This window comes from Plectropomus leopardus, chromosome 1 (genome assembly GCF_026936395.1).
Source record: "Plectropomus leopardus strain MGB_pleo_1.0 chromosome 1, ASM2693639v1, whole genome shotgun sequence".
Classification (NCBI taxonomy): Eukaryota; Metazoa; Chordata; class Actinopteri; order Perciformes; family Serranidae; genus Plectropomus; species Plectropomus leopardus.
The window spans coordinates 39,716,946-39,741,931 of record NC_142176.1 but is presented as its reverse complement, the minus strand read 5'-3'; the positions used below and the strand labels follow the sequence as shown (position 1 = coordinate 39,741,931).

Genomic DNA, 24,986 nt, shown 5'->3' with positions numbered 1-24,986 from the left:
GTATTTTTGCATCGCCCATCACTAATGCAACCCGTTTTCATTCTGAACTCGTAAAATAGTGCTACTTTGACAATGCTTCTGATGCAACTGTGTGATGTCAAAAGGCACTTTTTACAAGTGCCTGACACACCGCTGGACAGAGTCAGCTGAGAACATGGCTGGAAGGCATGATATGTCACTGGGTAGCATCAGGTTGAAATGCTATGTAATGATGTAATATAGGAGGGAGGTTCATTGGATGGATTCAACAAACCTCAGACTTTCATGAAGGAATCCAGTTCCTGTCTGGATGTGGTGTTTTTATTCTACACTTGACCATGTGCGACCTTCCCCTAATCCTAACCATCCATGCCCTGTATGCATTTGTTGATGTCCTGGGAATAGTTGCCATGTGCTTTTGTTGAGTTAACATAACCCCATGCAGCATAATCCCACCATGTGCTTGTGTTGACATCAGAGTAGCAGCATCCCAAAAGCAGACATAGAATACCTAGAACGTAATATGTCAATGCAGAAGTCCACTGCAAAACTTAAATATGTGACGATCCAGGATGAGAACGTGTTGGTACTTCCACATTGTCATAACACCTGCAGCCCATGCCAAGAGACAAACCCTTCCTCCTCTCTCTCTCACTTTCAAACACAGACTGAAATGCAATCAAGAGGTAAAACTAAGCACTGCTGATCAAATCCAAAAATATTCTGTTACTGCGTTGCCTATTTCTTACTCAAACTGTTTTCAGAAATATATTTTATCTCACTGTTTAATTTTTTTCAGGATTGTTTGTTTCCAGCTGGCCACCATGGTCTTAAACGGACAAAGTTGTAGTACGTCACCCACCAGCGGGAGTGTTTTATTTGTTTGGTACGGCATAGTGCACTCTTGTAGTTGTAGGTTCTGTATTTCTTCATCCAAAATGAATACCACCGTCCTTTTTCCTCTATTTTTCTCCGGTCATGTAACAGTTCAAAAGTATTTGTGTCTTTTTACTGCATCTATGGCTTAGTTTTATGTGAAGACCCTCTTTATATTGTTGAAATACCTCTTAAACTCTCCATTCTATCTGCTTCATCTATATCGAACTGTTGTGTGCCACATATCATCAAACTGATAGTGACACAATTCCTATTTAGCTCCGGACAGGGAAAATTATGAATAAATAAACATCTGAAAGGACCTGCTCATCTTGTCAGCATTGTTGTCATCTCCCATGAATCCCAAACAAATATGTCTACCAGGTGTCTTACCTCGCGGAGAGTAGTCACAAAATGAACGTTGGAGGTAATTATAGAGCTGGAGATATGGAAGGGAAACTTTGTGTGTGGGTCCTTATATTTCCATATCTGGTGTTGAAAGAGAAAGAAGGGCAGCTCAGTTGCTTTTTGGATGTGTGATTGCTCCACTGCCCCCTTATAATGATAAAACAACTTTTTGTCATTTGATTGTTTACTGTTTCTGAGGCCTTTTGTTGCAAACTGTGTCTTATATATGCAGTATATGCCTCAGTCTAAGCCAAGGACAACAGAAGAGGCTACTGGGAAAGCCCAGCAATGATGGTGTCTGTTTATATGTCTGGATGTGTGTGTGTGTGTGTGTGTGTGTGTGTGTGTGTGTGTGTGTGTGTGTGTGCACGTGTGTTTGTCTCCCACATGGCCCCGCTGCTGCCACTCACTGTAAACTAGTATGCAGCTCGTCACAGACAGACGTTGACACACTCCCAGTCTAATGTGCTCATTAGGGACTGCACAGCACACACATAATTGATAGCCATGACACACACACGATGCATACACACATTATTGCAAAAAACAGTTTCCTTTTTTTTAATGCTGCAGTAGAAAACAAGGTTATATGAAGTCATATAATGGGGGTTCATTGTCAAGAACAACAACAACAGAAAACGAAAGAACGAAATGAAAAAGACTAACGGCACAGAATGCATTACAGTATCTGTGCTGTTTACATGCCGATATTTTACACATAAGGATTTTTTTTTATTTCTCTACCCTGGCAGCTGTCAGTTACTTCAGCAAATTAACTGCCAAAAATGTAGCAGAACTTGTCACTCAAGAGGTTAGTGTAACCATGGTTACCTTTCATATCCCAAAAAGATAAAGCTGCAGTGTGGAATCATGGCAGAGTAATTAGACAGAACAAAAAAAAAAAAAAAAATAGGACCAATCGAAAAGGCATTCAACGATATGAAACAACCAAGAGTGCTTATAAATAACAGTTTACATGTGAAATATCTTTATAAAGTAACATCTTTTTTGTACAACCTTTATTATCTTTTTAGTGTTCATACAGCGGCACATGTAGAGTAGTGTCTGGTAAAAAGAGTCTTTAACCCTTTGAGCACGAGTTGGGAATAAAAAGATTCACCTGTTGTCATCCTTTTGCTACCTATCTTTTTTTTCGTATCCTTTGATTAAATAACACATTTATAAAACTATTGTGCAAAACATTTTTATTTATGTCTTCATATACTGTGCACCAGCAGATAGTCATAATCCTTTTAAATTAAAAAATATAGAAATTATGCATAATTTAGACAGGAATTAGTTAATATGTTTTTTATGTACATATTTTACACAGACCTGAATTAATATAGGTCCCTGATCGACCAAAGTAAAAGTACATTTTTTTCTCTTTTTCTTTTTTTTTCTAACCACATAGCTACAATGCTTGTGTCAAGTCCTGCGAACATATCTCAAACAAACATTAAGTCCAAGATGAAAACCTTGCAGTGAATAGAGAATCTGCTTTTTAAAAAAATGTTTTCATGTCTAGGATTATCCCAGACATACTATATGTCTGGGAAGCAGGCATTGCAGATACAATGCACATACTGTCTGTCTAATTCACACAATAGCTTCAATAATTCACAAATCTTGGGTAAATAGTGTTTGGATCTTAGGTGTAGAAGTGCTTTGACGTACTCAGAGGGTTAAATTTTAAATGCTGACTCCAGCAAAAAAAAAAAAAAAAAAATGTTAATAAAAAAAAGAACAAGCGGGAGAGTGGACAAAACAACACAAAACAAATTAAGTAAAAAGAAAAACAAAATCATGAAAAGTGCACCAGATTTAGTTAGAAAATGTTTAACTAAACTGTTTTATTTATGCATGCAGCTTATCACATCCCAGTGATGTCAAAATATAAAGTAACTTAATTCCATTTACACAAGTTTCAAAATACACACCACTTCATTTTAGAATCTCTTTTTTTAAACCTTCATATACTGTATCTTCTCACTGACAAAAGCCTCCATCTGCACATTTTGAAAAAAAGTCACTCTATTCCTGTCAAAGGAGATCACTAAAATTGAGCGTCCTGGGGCAGAGTGAGTCTACCTCACACAGCGACAAAAGGAAAAAAACAACTGCTACAACACAAAATTCAAAACCATGTGCCAAAACTCAAAACAGTAGTTGCATGGCATCTTTGTGCAGTTCCATCATGTTAATAATCCTTTCTTTTCTTTGAAAGAAATGTCCGTGAAAGGCTTACGAGAGACAGAGCAAGAAACAGTGAGCCATTACAAAAGAACGCAGCAATGTCCTCAGCCAGTGCTACTGTTTCTCCAGCTCGCACACATACATGAGGTGGTCCTCAGGGGACTTCCCATGAGTCTTGCTCAGGTGAAGCTTGACTGCATGCTTGCTCGCAAAAGTCCGGTTGCAGAGCTTGCACTGGTACATTGCCCCACTGTCGTCATCGTCGGGGGAGGGTGATGGAGATTCAGTTGAGGGCAGAGAGGTGGTTAAGGACGAGGGCAGGGAGATTGGTACAGAAGAGGATAGGGATGTGGGTAGAGAGGAGGGTAAAGGGTGACTGGTTGGGTGAAGATTAGAGAGCAGTTTTTCAGATAGTCCTTTGGTGTGGCGTTGTTGATGATGTTGCTGCGAAATCTGGCTGAGCAGCTGCTCCCCAGAAAGCTTGGCCAGGTCCCGCAGACGGAAGCCCAAGTGGGATTCCAAGTGGCTGACGTAGGTGGATGGTGAGCGGATCTGAGAGGCGCAGTCACTGCAGAAGAACACTGGGTGACCTGAATCCAAGTTTTTCAAAAACTTGGTGCCACCGGTTCTCCTTAGCTGGTACTTGACATTAGCCAACCAGTGGGATATCGTTGTCATTGAGAGGCCAGTAAAACGGGAGATGTGCATTCTCTCCTGTGGGCTCAGGTCCGACATCATGTACTTGCCATCACTTGTTTGTCTCAGACTGGAAGCAAACTGGGCTTGTAGAATGAGGAGGTGTTGAGGATTCCAGTTGGACTGGCGGCCTTTACGTTTCTGGGCTGGTGAAACATCTTCCGTCTCCTCCTGTGTGACGCCCTCAATGTCGGAGCGCTCGGACAAGCTGGTAGGTGTGGAGGACTTGGAGACAGTCTGACTTTCTGTCAAGTTCCTCAACATGTCGGATATGTCTGACAGTGCATTTTCTCTCAAAGGGGATGTGGACATAAAGGAAGCTACTGCAGCTGAGGCTTTGGTCATAGTGACAGTGGAGGAGGGAGAAATTGAGGATGGGGTGGTGGTGTTAGAAGAAAGCGCTGTAGAACCCAAAGAACTACTACTGCTGTTTTTGTCAGAATTTTTGCCTTTGGTGAGGTCTATGGGTTGGTCATTGTTTAGATGTTGCTGGTAGAAGTAACGGTCTAAGCGGTCATTACTGGGCTTTTTGGTCTGTGCTGGTGGGGTGGAAGCAGCGACTGCTGCTTTCTCTGCCAGGCTGTTGCTCATCTTGAACAGCATGCTCATGGGGTCGAGGGAGGGCAGGGCAGGCTTAGCGGCCTTCCCCAGGTGGACGTTCATTACTGACTGCAGGGCGCTGAGAGGGTTGACGAATGGCTGTTCCGGAGGTGGATGGTCTGTGATGATAGCTGTGCTGCCACACAGGGAAGCAGGCAGGGGGGATGTCACAGCAGCAGACTCCACTCCATTCTCCACAGATTCCTTTATGGAAATATCTCCATTTGAATCTCTGTGACTGGCTCCACTTCCATCACTTACTGCTTTTTCAGCTCCACTTGTACTCTCTGGAGTTTTACAGCCTCCTGCTCTATTTTCTTTGGGCGACTCTCCCTGGGCCGAGTCCCCTGCCTCACTGTTGCAGGGTGAGGGCGTGGTGCGTCTCAAAGGAGATTCCCTCACAAGACCACTGGGCTCTCTCATTTTCTCCTCTACCTTGGCCACTTTTTCTGTCACTTTCTTGACTAGTTCCTCCATAGCATGGAAGTTGTTTTTGGGTAACGGGGAGTTCTGGCGACTGGGAGGGGAGACCAGAGGCTGGATCTTACCAGTTGGAGAGAGAATCTCACCCCCAGGGAACATGTACTTAAGGGGAGAGCTCTTCCCGGAGTTGCCTAGTGAGAGCTTCATTATATTTGGGAGCTGGTAGGCTGCATGGATACTGGGATATCCACCCCAACTTGGAGCTCCATTCTGGGCTTTGTTGATGGCTGAGGTCACTGTGTTCTCCAAGGACTTAAGAATGTCAAGACCCCCTTTTGGACTTTCATCCAGATCCTCCTCAGTCAGATAAGAGTATTTTGAAGAAATATCAAACTTCTCCTCAGCCTCCTCCTCACCTCCTACTTTCTTCTCCTTGTTGAGATTACCATTATTGATAATGGTCTCTTTAGTGCATTCCTCCTCCTTCTCCTCCTTTTTTATCTCCACAACCATGGCAGTGGGGGAGATGCTGGTTGGAGGAGGCACCGGAGCAGGTGGAGGGGAGAAGGTTGTGGCAGCCAGGGGAACGGACTGGACCTTTTCTTCAGCTGTTGAATTGGGCGTAGGGGTTGGGGTGGAGGACTCTATAATGGGTTTGCCTTTCTTAATAGCAGAGTTGGTGACTTTAATAAAGTGTCCAGTCACCATCATGTGAGCGGTAAGCTCTTGCAGTGTGTCATGAGAACTACCACACTCCATGCATTTGAGGATCTGTGACTTCCTGGACTCAAACTGCCAGGCATAGCTGGCACCGTTCTGGTGTCCATAGCGGTTGTTAGGTGTGATGTAAGGGTTAGTGACCTTCTGGAGTATGTCATTAGAGTCATTGAGGGAGGTGGGTTTAGGTGTGGTGCCTCCATTAGAGTCTGGTGAGCTAGGGATGTCTAGTTCCATAGGGACTCTCTTTCGAGCCGAGGAGATAATCTTAGCTGCCACTGGTGTAACAGGCTCTTTCAGAGGCACTTTCTGGTAGTGTTTTGTCTTGATCATGTGGACACTTAGATCCTGAAGGGATTCAAAGGAGTGCCCACAGTACATGCACTTCAGAACTTTCTGTGCGTCCTCCTTACCCTCCATCTCTAGCAAGGAACGTTTTCTGGGTTTTGACCACCGTTTAGTACCCTCACTATCTGTCTCATGGTTATCATCGCGGTAGTGGCCTGTCTCATTCATGTGCACTGTGAGCTCCACAAGTGTATCGTATGCTGCACTGCAGTCCTTACAGCGGAACTTGCTGGCACCAGTGAATATAGAGCCGTACAGCTTTGAGCTCTGCCGGTACAGCTGGACGGTACTAAAGAGGTTAGGTTCTGTAGACGCTGTAGATACAGCCACTGGGGGATGTTGAACTAGACCCAGTCTGTTGTTGTGGTTCTGTGAGGCCTGCTGGAGGGTTTTAGCCATAGCTGTTTGGTGCCAGTCATAGCCTCCACTTCCACAGCTACTGCTACTGCTGCTACTACTGCTGCTGCTGTGACTGCGAGGGGGTTTTTCTGCAGGAGGCTGGCTCAGGTTCAGATTCAGTGTGGACCAATAGGAGTTGGTCAGGAAGGAGGTGTAAATGGCCTTCATCTTCTCCAGACTGTCAGCCACAGACCCTGTTGTGGCTAATATGGCCTCATCTCCACTTACAGGAGCAGCAGCATTGGCAGCAGCCATCATGACAGACGAGGAAGACAGGGACAGGGCATTTGAGGGGTCTTTAGAAAGGAGAACATCATCCTCATTTTTAAGTGAGGAGATCTCAAAATCAGACATTCTGTCACTGGATTCACTCAGGTGAGACTCACTGTCCAGCTCTTGACCAGAAAAGTCAGCAGCATTGGGGGAGTCATGGAAGCCAGTGGATCCTGGCCTGTCCTTTAGAAGGAAGTCCTTGTCTTGACACAGGAACTTGGCGGCAGGCTCCTCCCCTTCCTGAGCTGAGTCATCTCCATCCAGGTCCTCATCCAATAGGGCTGCTTCCTTCTCATCTTCAGGGACATATGCTGCTTAGGCAGAGAGAAGAAAAACAAAGAGAGAGAAAGAGAGATTTGTTAGAATCATACTGACAGCACATCTAATGATGGAGATCAACAATGCTGCACTTCTTTTTCCTCACCAAGCCAAATGATAGAAATACAAGATATTGACATTCACACTAGGCTTAGGGGGCATCACGATATTACGTTTTACCAGGGTATTTAGAAATCCAAAAGCTATGTTTTTTAATACCATCATAAATACAGGTGCTCCTATTACTATCAAACTCATTGTAAGTAGTGCACAGCACACACCACCAGAGCTCAGTCTGCAGTCTCTATTGGTGGAACAGGCAGCTGTGGAGGGATTAGTTACAGGACTTTTAACAGCTGGCCAGCAACGGCAGAGGCTGTATGGCATAACGGCATGTTTTTGACATCTAACTTGGTGAATTGAGAATTTATTTCAACCTAACACGAGCTGGAGATTTCTGGAAAAGTGAACTTACTAACTAGATTACTAGCAAGAGTGACGAAGACGGTTTGGCTGAGTTTTATTTTGTTTGTTTTTGTTTTGAATGAAGTGTGTTTTATGATGACATCAGACTTCTGATGAGAGTCTGAGAGAAAGTAGAAGTCAAAGGTGTACAATTTTATTTCTCTGTTTAATAAGGAAAATAGGCATGAGGATATTATTTTTCTTAACATTTTGTAGGTTTCTATTAGATTATAAGTGTCAGTGCTGCACAATTATACCATTATGTATTGTGTACCCAGGTGAAATTTTAGGAGGGTATGATGGAATGAAATGTTACATACTGCCAAAGCCAACTTCACACTTAGTCAAAAGGAGTAATCATTTAATGGCATTCACAGACCAAGTATTTCCTATCATAAACTGTTGCGGTAATTCTTTTCTAACTTCTGCCTTTAACATTGACATTATTATCAAATTGGAATCAAGTTACCGCCCCCTTCCATTCTCTCTCCACCCCCAGGTCTTTGTTCTGTACTGCAGAAAATCAGATACAGCCAGAAAGAGAGAGAGACAGAGAGAGAGTGAGAGAGAGAGATGGAGGATGGAAAGAGAGAGGGAGGGGGGAAGAGGGGGAAAAATGTCTCTTCACACAGAACTTGCCACCTTATTCTTCTCAAGGGGCAACAGCTTGAAATTAAAACTAAATTTGAAATTAATGAAGCACATTCTGGCGGTGGCATTCGTTTCTGAAGTAATAAATTACTTGTATCAACCTCGGAGACAGCGGTTCCTGTCTGTCAATTAATATGTCTTACGCTTCTTCTGCAGACTCTAATGCATTCCCTAACAGACACACTCGCCATTTAAATTAAGCATGCATTTTCACTCATTACACTGCTCAGCCCTCGCCTCCTCGTAAATAAAAATGAATGTATGTACGTTTGCCTGCAACAAATCTCTCCCCGCAAAACCCATTTGCTTCAATTACCAAAGATTAGAAAAAAGTTTAGAGTTATTATTTACAGTTTAGCTTCGGGGAGTGGGCTTGAGGCTTTCAATTTATATTCAAATCCTTCTAGTTTAAGAATAATACAATGGAAATCATAAAGAGAAAATACGTATCAAGACAAATCGCAGTCTCGCCTCTTTGTACATCTATGAATGTTTTGTTTTTTTAATAAGTCTATCAAAGGGATAAAACAACATCACACGAGAAATGCTGCATGCTCACATTTTGCAATTAAGCCTGGATTTCTGAATTACAATTGAAGCACACCCATGCATATACAGCACTCTTGTTTTAGCAACTACATTGGCAAAGAAGATGAGCGTGTGTGTGGACGTTAGTGGCCTTGTGCCTAGCATTCCTTTCTGTAACAGGCCATCACTCATCTGAGCTGGTATGTAAACACAGAGCGAGCAGGTCAGTGGGACGGGTGTGGCACAGAAGCACATATTCAACCAGAATCTAACACACAAAGGGTAAATTACAACAAAAATATAGTTAAATGGTAAAACTGTGTTATATCTATGATGATAATACACCGTAAAATCATGACACAAAACTGAAGATTATGCCGACAGATATGTGAAAATGTGGGCCTGAAAACAACGGAAAATACAGGCTTTCACCACGTAATACCTACGCAGCCTGCCAACTACATCATACAACACACTTCAGGTGTTGCTAACTCCCATCTCTAACTGAGCACTGCAAGGAGTGTGTATGCGTATTTGTGTATGAGCTGGTACCACATCAGCAGCAACACGGAGAGGAGTCTCTGTCATTGTCAGGCTACTGGTTGCCATTGGCGATGATACGACACCACCGTGGGACAAACAGATGCACAGAGACACAGATATCCCAGAGCCCATCACACACACAAACAGGCACACACACAGTTGTACTGTAACTGTTGTAGTCTAACAACTCGTTGCCTTCAGGCGATTTTAGGAACTTGTGTGTGGAACATGCAGTTTGCTCCAGCCCTCAGTCAAACAAAAAGGATCCATTTGAAACACTTCAAACACATTCTGTTATATTTGATGCTGTTATGTGTGATTTTTTTTTTTTTTTTTAAAAACTGCCTAGTCACATGACCTGTAATCATTCCACATCACTTAGGATTGTCTTTTACTTGACTGATTTACAACTATCTTAAAACCTTGATCTGTTTCAGCTGCATGGTTTAACATTTATGGACATAAAACATGCGCGCACACACACACACACACACACACACACACACACACACACACACCCCTCTCTTACGGCTTCCTCCTACCCCCCTCCCCGTCTCTCTCTCACTCTCTCTCTCTCTCTCTCTCCTCCACCCTGTCTCGGAGACACATCCACCCGCCTGCACATACGTGCAGCCGAGCAGACCCACATGTACATGCCATCTGTTCTGAATCAGCCAAAACGACAGCTGTTTAAGAGAACAATGCTCTGGCTGAGGAAACAGCCGAACACAGCAGCCCGGCGCTCTCATCAAGGCCAAACATCAATGTGAAATCTCCTTTAAAACACAACGTACGCTCTCCGCTTCAAATTAGCTGCCTTTGTGTGATAAGAACACGCTATGTGTTTGTGTGTGTGTATGTGTGTGTGCCCATCTGTGTACCTGCAAGTGTGTGATATGTATAGAGACACATGCAGAGGATCAGGGAGAAAATTGTGTTTGCCAGCAAGACCAGTGTGCGCTGAATGAAACCTCAGTGTGTAGGCTACATCCACCTACATGGAGCAGGAAGCGCACGACTGATTTCTGGACTTATTTGAGGCAGAGGATGTTGAAATGTGGAAATAGTTGACATTTAATTGGTGCAGTGTTATGGTATGGCTTGCACTGAATGAGCCGCAAAGATAGTTCAGGTTTAACTACTGGTGCCTGCATTGTTTTGTGACGTCATAAAATAAATACCCTGTTGATTGCTGCCCTGAAAATCCTACACACTAGACCTTTGAGGAGCTGCTTTCTTAATTATGTTGTGGCAATTAAATTGTTGCCTGGTTTGGAAGGATGCGGAGCCTACAAAGTGCAGGACCATGACACTAGTATTCTACATTCATGTCCAGACTTCTGTTTTCGGTTTAGGCAAAAACAGAATTTTGATTAAGGTTAGAGGAAGATTGTGATTTTGGTTACTTTTTAATAATAAGAACAGACTCTTTTCTCAGGTTTAGGCAACAAGACAATACATCTTAGGGAACTGTTGTGACAGTGGATAAATGTTAATTTAAAAGAAATAGGTTTTAAAAAATAATGTTGTCACTTTGACTGGTATATTAATAGATTGCCTACAACTGAATTGCACATGTCAGTGAATATGCAGTATCAACACTTTTTTTTTAGCTTGCCAGGTATGTTAATATGAAACATTTTCTCATTATGTTAAAAAAAGAAGACATAATGCAATCTGCATTACATTTCCTGAGAAACTATTTGCTGCTTTAAATAAAAAGTATATAAATGTAATTTCTAATAGACAGGGCTGCTCAATAACACCACATAATGAACCTAAAGTGTGTGTGCTGTGGGCTGTGTGTGTGTGAGTCTGTAGTCACTAGTAGCCTATTATTTATTGTAACAATGAATACATTTTTTAAAAAATGTGTTTATTTTCCCCCCCAAAATTTTTTTTTGGGTAACAAGTTTTTGTTTTTGTTTTTTTTTTCATAAATTAGCTGAGTTACTCTGATCTCACATATCCCCATTGTTGGGAATCACTGATATAGCCTATAATCCCTCTCTTTCTTTGGCCAGAACTTGACACAGCATATGATTTTATGAATTTAGAGACATCTACACCTTTTCCATTATTGTATTTATTGTTGTAGCTGATGCAGTCAAATAAAGCTGCGGCATAATTTATAATGCAAAACACAGAAGAAGATGACAGGAGATGTGAATAAATGTGGTTGAAAAAGAAGAGACTAGGGAGAGAAGAGGAGAAGGAGAAGGGAGGATAAGGAGGAGGAGGAGGAGGAGGAGGGAGGCGGGGCTTGGAAGGAAGTCAAGAACTGGGGCCACACACACACTTGCACACACAATCATGAACGTGCAGAGATGATCCCCAAGGCTACTGGCTTAGGTCCAGGCTGCAAGGTTCACAACACTATGACCCAGGAGTTAAGTGTGGAGAAACACACACACACACATGCGCACACACACATTCGCATAAAATACGCTGGAGTAGAAGAAGCACGGGCCAAACACACCAGGTATGCAGGTGCTCTTTTAATTAGTAGAGAGAAAGAGAGAGAGGGAGAAAGAGTTCCAGATGAATTGTCAGCAGGGTGGAAGAGGCGGTTTGATCTCATTTTCGGGGGCCGGGAGAGATTGCTGATTTGGAGGAGAGCTAGCAAACGCCACAGTTGTTTCCGGGAGAGCTCGAAGGGCTCGGAAATGATTCTTGACATCTGAACAAAATTACAAATCGCTGCTATAATAGCAAATAATTCTAATAATAGGCAGCCAAACAAAAGCAAATGGACGTTTTGGATTTACAAGTGAAAAAAAATATTGTGTTTGTGAACCAAGTCTCCGTTTGTGCGCAAAGTGAGGAAATGCTTATGCACTCTGCAGATGTTATGATGTTAGGAAACAGTTTATCATGCTTATATAACCACTTAACAGCCCTATCAGACACACAGGCACGTCAGCGCTGCCTGTTTACACTTCTGCTTAAACTGTGCAGTTTCTGTGTGTGTGTGTGTGTGTGTGTGTGTGTTTGTTTGTGAGAGAGAGAGAGACAGAGACAGACTGTCCACATCAGTCTCATGTAGGGAAACATTTTTGTTAAAACAATGCTTAAGACATGTCTGAGATAAAAGCAACCCCTATTTGAACTTTCTCACATTTAACTGTAGATGTACATGTTTGTGTGTTACATGCATCCACCATGCTGCCAGTTTCCACTTGATGAGATCCCATAATCCCCCCCCCCAACCCTTCTTCATCCCTCCCCAATCACTGGTGCAACCCACATTAATGAAGTTAATTGAATCTGAGATCGATAATACTTAATTATTGCAATTTGACATGCGCAGACAAATTAGTGGGATGGCTTGTGTGTGTGGGTGTGTGTGTGTGTGTGTGTGTGTGTGTGTGTGTGCGTGCAGCGAGGGTGGTTAAAGGGGCATGGCTGTCTGCAGTGAGCGCCTTGGGATTGGTGAGGCGTGCCATCGATCTCGAGAGGTGTTCCATCGACCCAGACGCCTGATGAATGGAGCTGTTCCCTGGACCGGCTACATGACTTACCGGACCTGTAACATATTTACAGTATCATTGCAATATGATGCACTAATTTCTCCTCCACTGGCACACCATGTTGCTAGAAACACTGTCGAACATACATACTGTAGTAATGAGTCATGCACAAATCTCCATGATCGTGCTGCAGGAAATGAGAATGCGCCTGTGATGATCAAAAGCAACATTACAATTAGTTTACTTTATAGCAGTTGTGCTTTTTTGTCTCCTAAATGTTTCAACATTCTTGTCATATCACTTGAGGCATTTGAAATGTACTTTACAATCCTATAGAGACTTTTTTTTGGTACTAATCGTACTAATCTTGCAGAATTCCAGGCCAGAATTGGAATCAATACAATACTACTGCTATGTTGTTTTTGTTTTGATGAAGAAAAAGTATGAGCATAAGCTACAACTATAAATTTCGGACATTTTTAAACAAACCATTATCAAAACAATTGCAGTTCTGCTGTGTGAAATGTCACAATGTCATTGTAACGGCAACTGCTCCATAACAAACTGACACAGCATGTTTCAAGCTTAGTATTCCTCCAATAGGCTATATGTCGCAGAATTTGTGATTTTTGGTTACAGTATTGGCATATATGTATGTTGACATGATTTTTTTTTTATCTATGAAGAAACTGCTTCAAACACATGACCAGTCTGTCTGTTCTAGTCCAATAAATTAAATATCAGACCAAAGTACTTAATCACACTAATGAAAAAAAAATCACCAAAAAATCCAAATATTGTCATAATGATTCTCCTGCTTATTGATTGGCAAAGGGCAATGCTGCCCACAATGCATGTTAAGATATTAAAGCGATAGATACTACAACATAAACAAAAAACAAAAATAAATAAAAAATAAAAAATCTGGGATGGTGCATCATAATATATTGCATCATATCATGTTATCATCAGATTGCCCAGTGATAGAAATTTGTCAGATGGGGTATAGTAGCAATATGATAGTAGCTACACAAACTGCAGGAACCGTCAGAGATTTTCTATGCAATGAATTAAAACATGAAATAAAATAAAATTAATAATTAAAAAAAATATATATATACATATGGACTGATTCAGCTGATCATGGCACAGAAGGTTACTTGGGTAAATAAAGAAAACAACAGTTTATTGGGATAAAAAGTACATTTTTGGGGTATTTTAAAAATATTTATATAAGGAGAATAATATAATAATATAAAACAATGAAATATGTTTACTAAAATCATGCATAAAATCATATATGCTTTCACTGATGTAATTTATATGCATTCACGGAAAATGCTGTTGTAGTTTTAGTTGTACATGCTGTAGCTATAGTTTCTGTGTGTGAGCAGTATCTTCTAATAACATGAGGACATAGTGTGTTGAGATGAAAACAAATAACTCAAAGCTCTTCTCCAAATGTGTTTCCTTGCTTGCTTGCTTCAGTTAAATGTTAAGTTCCTGTTTTGTATCAGTTACAGCGACTGTGGCTCATAAGGTAAAATGAGTCGTCTTGTAATTCAATTCTATTGAACTTTATTTATAAAATGCCTTTCCTGTAAAATTGCAATAGCAGTGGTAAGGTTGGTGGTTTGATTCTTCTGTGTGCATTTTTACAGTGTCCCTGAACAAGACGCTGAACCCCAAGTTTCCCCCAGCACCTGCCCATTGAGGGCAACCATGGCAACTCCGCCATCATCTGTGTTTTTGTCTGAATGGGTGACTGGGAAATAGATTGTAAAGCACTTTGTCCAGTAAGGTAAAAAAAAAAAAAAGCACTATATAAATGCAGTCCAATAATAGCTGTTAGATTTTTGTTTAAAATGTACTATTTTTCTGGCCTGTATCTGTATGTACTGTATATGAATTATTTCCATGTGAAACCCAATGCTGATAAGCCGTAATGAACAGCACGATAGTCCGAAATATGCAAAATGCCTTTCAAAAAAGCGTAGATAATATTAGCATATACAGCACATAGTGGCAGTGGCGTTAGCGAGAGAGAGAGAGGGAGGATGAGAGAGGGGAGATTAGATTTGGAGTGGCAACAGTTAGTGTGTCTGTCTGTGACTGCAGCAGCAGCGTCGCAACACACTGAAATACTGCCATTATTCACAAACACACAAGCTGTTGTAGCATGCTGGTGTACATGCGGAAATGTTTGTGTGCGTGTGTGAGAGTGTTGCTGTGTGTGAGTGTGTTAGCCAGGCTAATCATCTCCCCATGCCACTCAGCTGGGGAGCTGCTGACACTGTATTTACATGCTGCTGTTACAGTGCCAATACAACACTGTATGTCTGGGCTAGAGAGCTACTGACAAACTCAATGATGCCTGTGTGTGTATGTATTTGTGTGTGTGTGTGTGTGTGTGTGTGTGTGTGTGTGTGTGTGCGTGTGCATGCTGATTTATACTTGTGCAGTATTTATTTAGCAAAACAGATCAATTTTGTATAAATCAAATGCAGCACCCTTTCAAATTAGTTTATCTTCGAAACAAAGTCAACACTTAAACACTGACTTTTAACTGTGTAAATTAGCATTTGTGTGTGGGTTTGTTTGATCTCAACACAGCCATATTCAGTTATTTATAAAAAAAAATGGTATCAAAAGTTCAGAAGTATAAAAAACATATTCCAGCTAATTATCAAGTCAGTATTTCCAGATCTGTTTAACTCTTGGCATCCTAAACACATGAGAGGTGAATAATTTCCTCCCTCCCTCCCTCTCTCTCTCTCTCTCTCTTACACACACTGACACACTCTTGTCGTCAGTAGCACTGAGCCTCTATGTGACCTCTCACTGACTGTAAAGCTGCTGGTTAAATAAGTTATAGAAGTAAGAAATTGTTACAACACAAAGATCACTATCTATATTATTATTATTATTTTTATTATTAGTATTATTATTATTATTATCATCGTTGTTGTTGTTGTTGTTGTTGTTGTAGTTGTTGTTTGGCAGAAACCTTTGCACAACAAATTTTAAAAAATGAAAGAAAGGGGAGATAGATGCTGCATATATTCTATCTGGTGTGACTGGATCATGATAATGTTGGTTAATTTCACATGGTGCTCCTCTGCTAGATTACAAATGCCACACATGCTATGAAAGGTGAAATAATAACTCGGTCAGCACTCGTGCATTAGCTGCTAGAAACAGAGTGTGTCATATAAGCCCAATAAAAAATGAAATTGTAATTGAATCAAATGAACAGGAGGAGAATTGAATGTGTGTATTATAGACCAAAACACATTTCAAATACCACTGTGAAGCTCCAACAACCATCAGAACACACAGAGAATCAATGCTGAGTGTGATGTCAAAGGAAAACTCCAGATGTTAGTCAGGGCCCACTGTTTAGCTAAATTTAAAAGAACACAACCTTTATTTATAGTAGCATTTCACAGACTGATTTGAGTTATATTTTGACAGCTTGCAATACTTATTCCCTATAAAAAGAAGACAAAACAACTCCCACATCATTTAAAATTGCTCATTTATTTTTAGAGCAGCTAAAAGTTCAAAATTTCAAACTTTTAACATGTGCAGTGGCTACAGTACGCTCGCCACAACTTCAGTGCTTGAATTGGAATATAAACCAGCCTGAATAGCATTCACAATCGTAGACAAAAAATGCTAATTTAATGATAAATTACTAACTCATAATAGGTTTGGGCAATGACAATCAGAATATTTTTGACCAACGTACCTATATTGATATTGGGACAATATTGTATGGTTGACTATTGGTGATTTAAAAAAGTATTTACACAATGAAATTTCTGCTAAATAATTGTCAGTAATGAGGATGTAGTGATTAAGTAGTAAACGCAAATAACAGAACAGGTAGAACAGTTGAGCAAATTCAGAAAATGACATTACTTAGTAGTGATGCAGCTTTTAAGAAAGGACAAAGACAACAATTCCTATATTGCGATAACCAAAATTTAACATTATATCTAGTCTCACAACACAATGTCAAATGGGGATGTCCCAAATAACAATTTTGGGGCTCCAGTGCTTCTTGTAGTTAGCTTCAGATATTCAAAGCTTCAACATGATGTGACTGATAACCATATATGCAAATCAACCACAACTAGAGCCCAACCCAACTTTGGTAGGACTTAGTGCTGCTGCATGTGTTGGGGAAGAGAAAGTGGAAGGTGGGCGATTGCATGCAATGTTTCTGTAAGTTATTAACATTCACGAGTTGTTACGCATCACTCGATGCAAAGCAAGCACCTCACCACAGTTACTACCTGCGGATAACAGTCCGCAATTCGTCTCTTATTTTTCCTCAGTGGACAGCCAATTAATTTGCTTGAAGAGGGGGTCAATGACTTTGCAGAGGACAATGACCTACTAATATCAATATAATATCAATATGTATAGCCCATTCCTATTTTATAAAACATAATACTAATAGTTATCAGTGTAAGCAAAATGTAGCCCTTTTTCTAAGAGTAGCTTTGCAGAGGCCATCTAAAGACAGAGGTTTGGAGAAATATAAGCTGTTATTTAGCAGCTCTCGAACTGAAATAAACCACATATTACACAGTTCCTCACACAGCTACTCCTGCCATGTTTGAGCAGGAAACTTGCTCCACATTCACAATAACTCCAGCATGTGTATCTCCATTCATTAGAAAGTGCCGGCAGTGTGTAGTAAAAGTATTCAGTTGGACGAAAACCAAATGTGCCAGTACTTTGTAGCATTCAGTGCTGGCCCAATTAAAGCCCTGTACAACATAATATATGCAACACAGGGCTCACTGTGATGATGTGTTAGTGTTTCTGTGTGTGTGTGTGTGTGTGTGTGTGCTGGAGACACATGGAGGGTTTTAAAACATGACAATAAATAAAAATAAATATAGAAATACAACATGTGAGTATGTGTGTGTGAATCAACACACACAGGCGACAATATCTCGCTCACACTACACAAATATTATCAGTGGGCGACTGTTTGTCAGTAAACGATCCTCTGCCTGTCCTTTGTTATTCAGATAGCTTGCACTTGGAGCAGCCACACTCTCAAAGCCCACAGGGCAACCCAGGGTCATGAGCACTCATCCCAGGGGATGTGTGGTGTGTGTATGTGTGTGTGTGTGTGTGTTTGTGTATGTGTGTGAAAAAACAGCGGGATGTGCAGAGTTAGCCAAGCAGGGCTGAGCGAGATCCATCATTTCCACCATCTCCCATTTGTTTCTCCTCTCTGAATCCTTACCTCCCACTCGTCCTGTGTTCTTCCTCTCTCTAAATGCCATTTCCTGCCTCTTTCTCTCTATCTATCTCTCTTCTTCTGCCTCTCTCTTCTCCAGCCCACCAAACACACACACACACAAAAACAAACACAGGGTTGCTACTTCTCTTTCACTTTGAGAATAGTTCTTTCGTTTTAACTTTACTTTTCCTTCTCAAAATTTATCGCAGGTTTTTCATCATTCTCCAAGAGAAGAGATCAAACTTGACAAGAAGGCAAGGGTGCACATACTAGTGGACACTCGTCTCCGCACACACAACTCAAGAGAGTACCCTGATGCACAATAAAGGGACCAAAATAATGAATTCTTTTAACACCTGGATCAACATCACTTTTCTTGTGCTGCATTCAGATGCCTGTTAATTGCATTTTAACTGCTCAAACCTGAGAAAATTGGTTTAACTTTGTTTTCGAAATCATGGGAAATCTTGGCAAGAAATGTTTCACAAACTGGGAGGAGGTTGGGGGGATGTTGTTAGATATTATCAAAGAGCAAGGTAAAAATGTCCAGAAAACTACATTCACAATTCTCTTAATTATTTATTTAAAATCACACCACAAAAAAAAAGTATTTAGTTTTTAGCACTTTTCTTATTTTTTCTTGCTTGTTTCTCACTCTTTTTCCAAAAATATTTTCAGATATTTCTTTTGTAATTTTTACTGTTTTTTTTTCTCATTTTAGGGCCATTTTTGTTAAGCTTCCCCCTTCTTCCCATGTTTTTTGAAAGAAATCAAGGCAATTTGCTAACTTTTCAGAGGGTTATGACACATACTGACATTGCAAATGAAATATATGCCAGCAACAATTGTGCAGTAATATCAGTGTTTTTGCATGTTGAGCCAGATTTGCTAAGATTGTGTTAGTTCCACCGCACACAAGCACACAGTCAGAAACACACATGTTCACACACTCTTTGCATTGCACTCTGGTTAGTTGCCGGGTATCTATTACCTGTCAGTCTGCTCTGATCTCTTTGGACAGCTCTGATCAAAAGATGTCATCCGACCTACTCGACTGGGCTCGCTGGAGAAGTTAGCAAGGGGGAACGTTTGTGTACGTGTATGTGCACACGTGTGTGTTTGGGAGTAAATCACACAGTGGTCTGGGTGTAAATAAAACGACAGGATCACTTTAAGGTCCTGTCAAGTAGGCAGGAGGCGATTATGATAACGCCCGCTCTGCTCCAACGCAAACGGACACACTTAAATTCACTGGCTGGAGCGTAATGTACATGATATAGCTCCTTTCCTGTCTCTTCCTGCCTGCCTCTGTGTGTCGTCTTTCTTATGTTTTTCTCTTTTTCCTCCTTGTCTCTTGTGCAATAATGCCTTTTTTCTGATTATCGCTGGTACAGGCCTGTGCATCTGCTGAGAACAGATTGAAAGCAAGCGTCAGTCAAAGACAGATTCCTTTAAATCTGTATGAAACAAGAGGGTGCACCATCCACGCACACATTTACACACACGTAGACAGATGTGCTCTCACTAAAAACACGTCCTGCATCTAAAAAAATGAAATGCATTAAAAAAATGAAGAGAATTCCCCCCCAAAAAATGAATCCGTAAAACAAACAAAACGCAGATGTAAAAGAGCAGTGGTGAAGCTCTGTCTGAGCTATAAAAGGTGTAAAATGTGAGGGGTTTTAGAGGAAAGAAAAACGGCAAGCAATAAAGCTGGAAAACAGCACTGCTCCGAGGCAATTTAGACTGCAAAACACAAACCATTAAGTTTGTGCATTATCTTTTAATTTAATCTTGAATGATTTATAATCCATCACGCAAGGCTTCAACCATATCCAATTATTCTCTGCTGCTTGATTGACAACAAAGGTGATTTATTAAGCTAATAAAAACTGATGTGCTCTCCATTTGCTCTGAAAATAACCAGCCGGACCGAGAGCTCAAAGACACACTTGCCCACGAACACACCTACACACACACGTGCGCCTTCCTAAGAGGTAAAAAGATCAATACTCTGTGCATGTTTGTTTTGAAGTGTGTGCTTTTGTGCGGGAGGTTTAAGTGTGTGTTGAACAATCACTTAAGTATCTCTTTACTTAAAAGAGAAATCAGTCTCCATCTGTCCCTGCCGCTCTCGCTGTGCTAGAAACGTCGGAAATCAAAATGTCAGGCATAGTGACGAGCGGTGGTTTTTCCCTATGCAAGGCCGAGTGATTATATTAGGCTTTAATTCCTCCATCCACGGCATATATGTCATCTTAGTCTCCGCTTTATCTGCTAATGTTACGCTCAATCACTTGATATTAATGGAAAAACAGAGAGCCAGGGGGCCCCGTAATGGTGGTGGTGGGTGTGTATGTCTGTGTATGTGTGTGCAGGTCTTTGTTGATGAGCAGTAGGTTGGGCTGAAGGGGGTTAACAGTCTGGAGTTCACATGCATATCAATGTAGGAAAGTGCCATTAAGAAATATTAGCATGTTTACAGCACCATGTATGAGGTTCATTTAATGAGGCTCAGAGTCACACATGTTTTAATGTGGACACACACACACACACACACACACACACACACATTGTGGCCTGTTTCCTCTGGCTTTCATTTTTTTTAACAACAATTTAGGTATCTATGCTGACATGTTTGAAAAAGAGGCCTGTATGAAGTTGGGTTTTAGGGCGACTGACGGAATTACAGTTGTAATTCTATACTTATTAGAAACAAATGTTGTCAGAGGCAGAGGCTGGTGAGAATCATAATAGAAAGGAGAGACTGTTCGCCTCCAAAACCCTAAAGACACATTTTCTTAGGGTTAAGATAAGGGTAGGATGAGGGTTAAGCAAGGTTACATGTGCATGGTATATAGTGAGAGGGCAAAGAGGTGGCATTGAGGAAGGAACACAAAGCGAGAAAAAAAAGAAAAAAGAAAAAAAAAAATATATATATATATATATATATATATATTCAAGAGACGCTGAATTATTTCCACAGTATTATCATATGTGCATTATTAACATGGTATTCATATTCAGTCTTTAAATATCATCATGTGTACCGGTATATCACAAGCTAACACACATACTTGCCCAAAAGTGTTAATGGGATGCAGAAATGTTTAGAAGTGTCAGGTTAAACGTGGACCCCATTTAGCAAAATTTATCGAGAATATTTTCTGTTTTTGGATTCTTCGTTTGCTGCAGATGCATGTAAGAAAAGCAAAAGTTTCGTCAAAATGTGATTGTTTTGTGGGTAAAGTATTCCTTTAAGGAACTGATGTAGTCAATGGAAGTGCTTGCTGGCAAATATTTAAATACAATGTGTGCACATGGGCAAAAACTGTATTTGTTTGCATGTTCAATTACACCATATTTTCAAAGCAATCAAAGAAACTAGTGCACTCTGACAAGACAAGTACGCAGTGACAGAGTACCTGGTCAATGTGAGAAAAACCTTGACAAGACCCAGACACCATGAACACGATCAACACTTTCTCTGCTTCCAAGAAGACACACAGCTTCTTTTCTTTCTACGCAGCACACATCACAAAAAACATTTCCAACATTTCAAAACAAATCTGGTCAATATGTAAAAAGATATGATGACCAGCAGAGAAAGAGAAGACCTCTGAGTTGCTGAATTGAGTCATTTGACTCTTATAAATAACCCCACAATTATGACACACATGCATCACATGCAAACTTGGTATTTATTCTTGTTACAGTTTCTGTCATTGCGTTCTGCTTTGGCAATAAACACTGCTGCATGTCACGCCAATAGAGAGAGAAAGAGCTGCATACTGAATTCGAACCAAAAAAAGCCATAATTAAGTCGCCACCATTCCACAGTGTGTCTCTACGATGAGTAACCACACACATGAAAACACAACGAGACACCGAAGCAAGTACAGAGCATCATTTGAACTGAATAGTTTTTTACGATGGCATTTCAGACCATTTTCATGCTCAGTTTAAAAACCTAAGGCCTTCTTTTAGATTAAAATATCAGAGGGGTTCACATAATGCGATCCACAAGGTCTCTACTCTTTTATATTGTTCCACGGTCTCAATAAAAGTACATTTTTATAAGATGTTGATACTGTAGCTTGGGGCATGTCGCTCTCTACCAAAGGGTTGCTGATTCGTCTCTGTTCATTTGACTTTTTTTTACATCGTAACTCCTTCATCGTCTTTGTTGTAACACGCAATTAAAACGCAACCTGCGAGTACTAAACAAGGCTGTTCCTCGGCTTTGATTTGTAGTTAGTGTGTTGCTAGCATGTTAGTCTGATTGCAGATATGTCACATGATGGATCTCTGGCCCTCGCAAACCATCAACACCTTTCCTTCTGGCCACAGGGTGTAGTGTGTCAGAGTGTGCGAGTTTGTCGGGGGGGGGGTTCTGTTTCAAAGCACTGGATTTGTGTGTCTGCAACTGTGTGTGTGTGTGTGTGTGTTTCTAGCAGGGCAGTAAATATACAGACAGCAATGAATTATGTCAGGAAGGAGACTGCCATTTTTAATCATGTAATTAGCCCCAAAGACGAGCAAAAAAAACGAGAATAAAGGTCTTTTATGTCATGCGAACCAAGTTAAAATGGCACCAGTGATGTGTGTGTGTTTCCATGTGTGTATGTTATCCACAAGATATGTCACCCAGGCTACAGGTAGAGCAAGAAGGCCAATGAGGCCCTGTCTAACTACACAACATCAGAGTGCTGTTATGGCAACCAAGCCTTAAGGGAATACACATGCACATGCAAACACATACACACACACTGTACATACAAGAAGAGATGAAAGAGTTCAGGAGCTTTTTATGCATGCTGCAATGATCCAGACATATTGATGATTAATGGATCACAACAACAATATATGTGGCAGAATGAGTTAGAAAAGCATTTCCTGTTTAAACCATACAGCAGCTAAAATGAACCAGAGGATACTCTGCATTTGACATCCTGCAGGGTACTAAAGGAACATTTTAAAATCACAGGGCCATAGCCCAGGAGTCAACCTTGGGGTTGGGGCAATGTCAATGTATGACACTTTCCTCAGGCTTTACAAGAGCTTTTGACAAATATAACACAATAGATACATTAGGATAAACTGAATATGCCAGCAAGCCATGTTCTGCTGGAGTATGACAGCACTACTAGGACAAACCACATGCGGTATTGCAATATACCGCAATACTAGAACAAATATTAATAATAGGCTGATGCCAATTTGTTTTAAGTTTAGTATGATTACATTATTTGCCAATGGTAATTTTGGACAGCAGTGAGTTGCTGTCTGTTGTAGAATATTATTTCTTTCATATTTTTTAAGCAATATATTTAGGGAGGTGGCTATATTGGCATATTATAATAACTGCCTTGTACAATCTAATCATCTCATTATTCGGAGAAGTTTGCCTGCTTAAGTTATGTGTTATGTAACTTTAATCAAATCAACCTCCAATATCAGTGTGTTCAGAAACAGCCAAAGTGGCCTGCAGTGCTACGGTGAGTTTAAATAAAAGAATAAATTAAATAAAATTAATACAATTTAAAATAAGTATTTATTTACATCATATGTAAAAACACATAAATATATTTGTGGCAAATTTCACAGCCAAAACATTAATTAAATAATTAGTAAGTAATTTTAAAAAACAACAAACAAAGCTTACTGATAGATGGTGCATACATATACTGAAATTTGATTATGGAAAGGTACATTTTAGGGTATTTATTACCAAAAGGATTTCACTCATAGTTGATTTAACAGTGTAATACAATACATTTAAACTGAACCACTATAAGTAAATAATACTGATAAACACTGTTTTAAAATGCACTATGAGCACGTCTAAACTTTGTTTATAAATCGGGAGCAGATAATTAGTGCACACCTGATGTGGATTTTGCAGCGGCCTAATGCATTTCACATGAATTAGTATATTATAAAGTCAATAAAAGTAATTAAAAAAAAATAAAAATAACTAAAAACTTATTGCTATCTACTCCTGCCAATGAATCCTTGAGCAAGTCATTAAACCCTTAGTGATGATATACAGATGGTGATTGGATGTCCATCTTAAAACATGGGAAAAAATGCTGACATCATGTTCTCCAGAACGTGTGTGTGGATGTGTGTGATCAAGTCAGCCCTTTCTTTATATCCAGCCGTTTCACCACTGCACAACATCATGTCATGAAGATTTTCCATGTTACAGCCTTACACAACTTACACACACACACACCAACAGGATACATACGGTGACTGTGGTGCTGCAGACACATAACTGTGATTTGTGACAGCTGTGTGCAGGACATCATGTGACAGCTGCACACATACACATATGCACCAACACGTACACACACATCCCCCCCAATGTAAAACAGACCGTTCGCTATGTCTGGCATGCCTTGACACAGGCCACAATTGATTAGTGTGATTTACAGCGTAACTCCCACAACCACACACACACACACACACAAAGGCACTCTCCGTCAGCAAGATGTGTGTTTGCATGTGTTAGTGTGTTTGTGTGCACTGGGTCTGCATCAGGCCTGTGGAATCCATAAAGTCTTGTCAAGACTACGTGTAATGTTATTTCCTCTTTGACGGGAAGTGACAAACTTTCCTCTCTTACTCACACACACACAGTCACTATTACTCCGACACATCTCAACAAAGTTATCTAGTTTATTTAGAAAATGACATTGAACCTTTGTGTGTGTGTGTGTGTGTGTGTGTGTGTATTTAATTAGAGACTGGCCACATTGCTCTTTTAACAAAAGCCCCCCCCCCCATTTCGTGGTGTTCAACTAAAAATACCTCGACTACAAAAG

General features: G+C 40.5%; 1 protein-coding gene across 3 annotated transcripts in view; it reads right to left on the bottom strand.

Annotated features, from left to right (window-relative positions):
• Window positions 1–1,797: 1,797 nt before the first annotated feature.
• tshz3b (teashirt zinc finger homeobox 3b) overlaps window positions 1,798–24,986 on the bottom strand; it is a 49,012-nt gene continuing 25,823 nt past the window's right edge. For 2 of the 3 annotated variants that reach the window (XM_042484550.2, XM_042484542.2), the window contains one exon: window positions 1,798–7,226. In XM_042484550.2, coding sequence (XP_042340484.2) covers window positions 3,574–7,226 — 3,653 coding nt within the window. In that variant the 3' untranslated portion in view covers window positions 1,798–3,573. Of the gene's footprint in view, window positions 7,227–10,020; window positions 12,947–13,040; window positions 13,099–24,986 lie in introns of those variants that run through there. The other variant, XR_015777269.1, reaches the window with a different exon arrangement.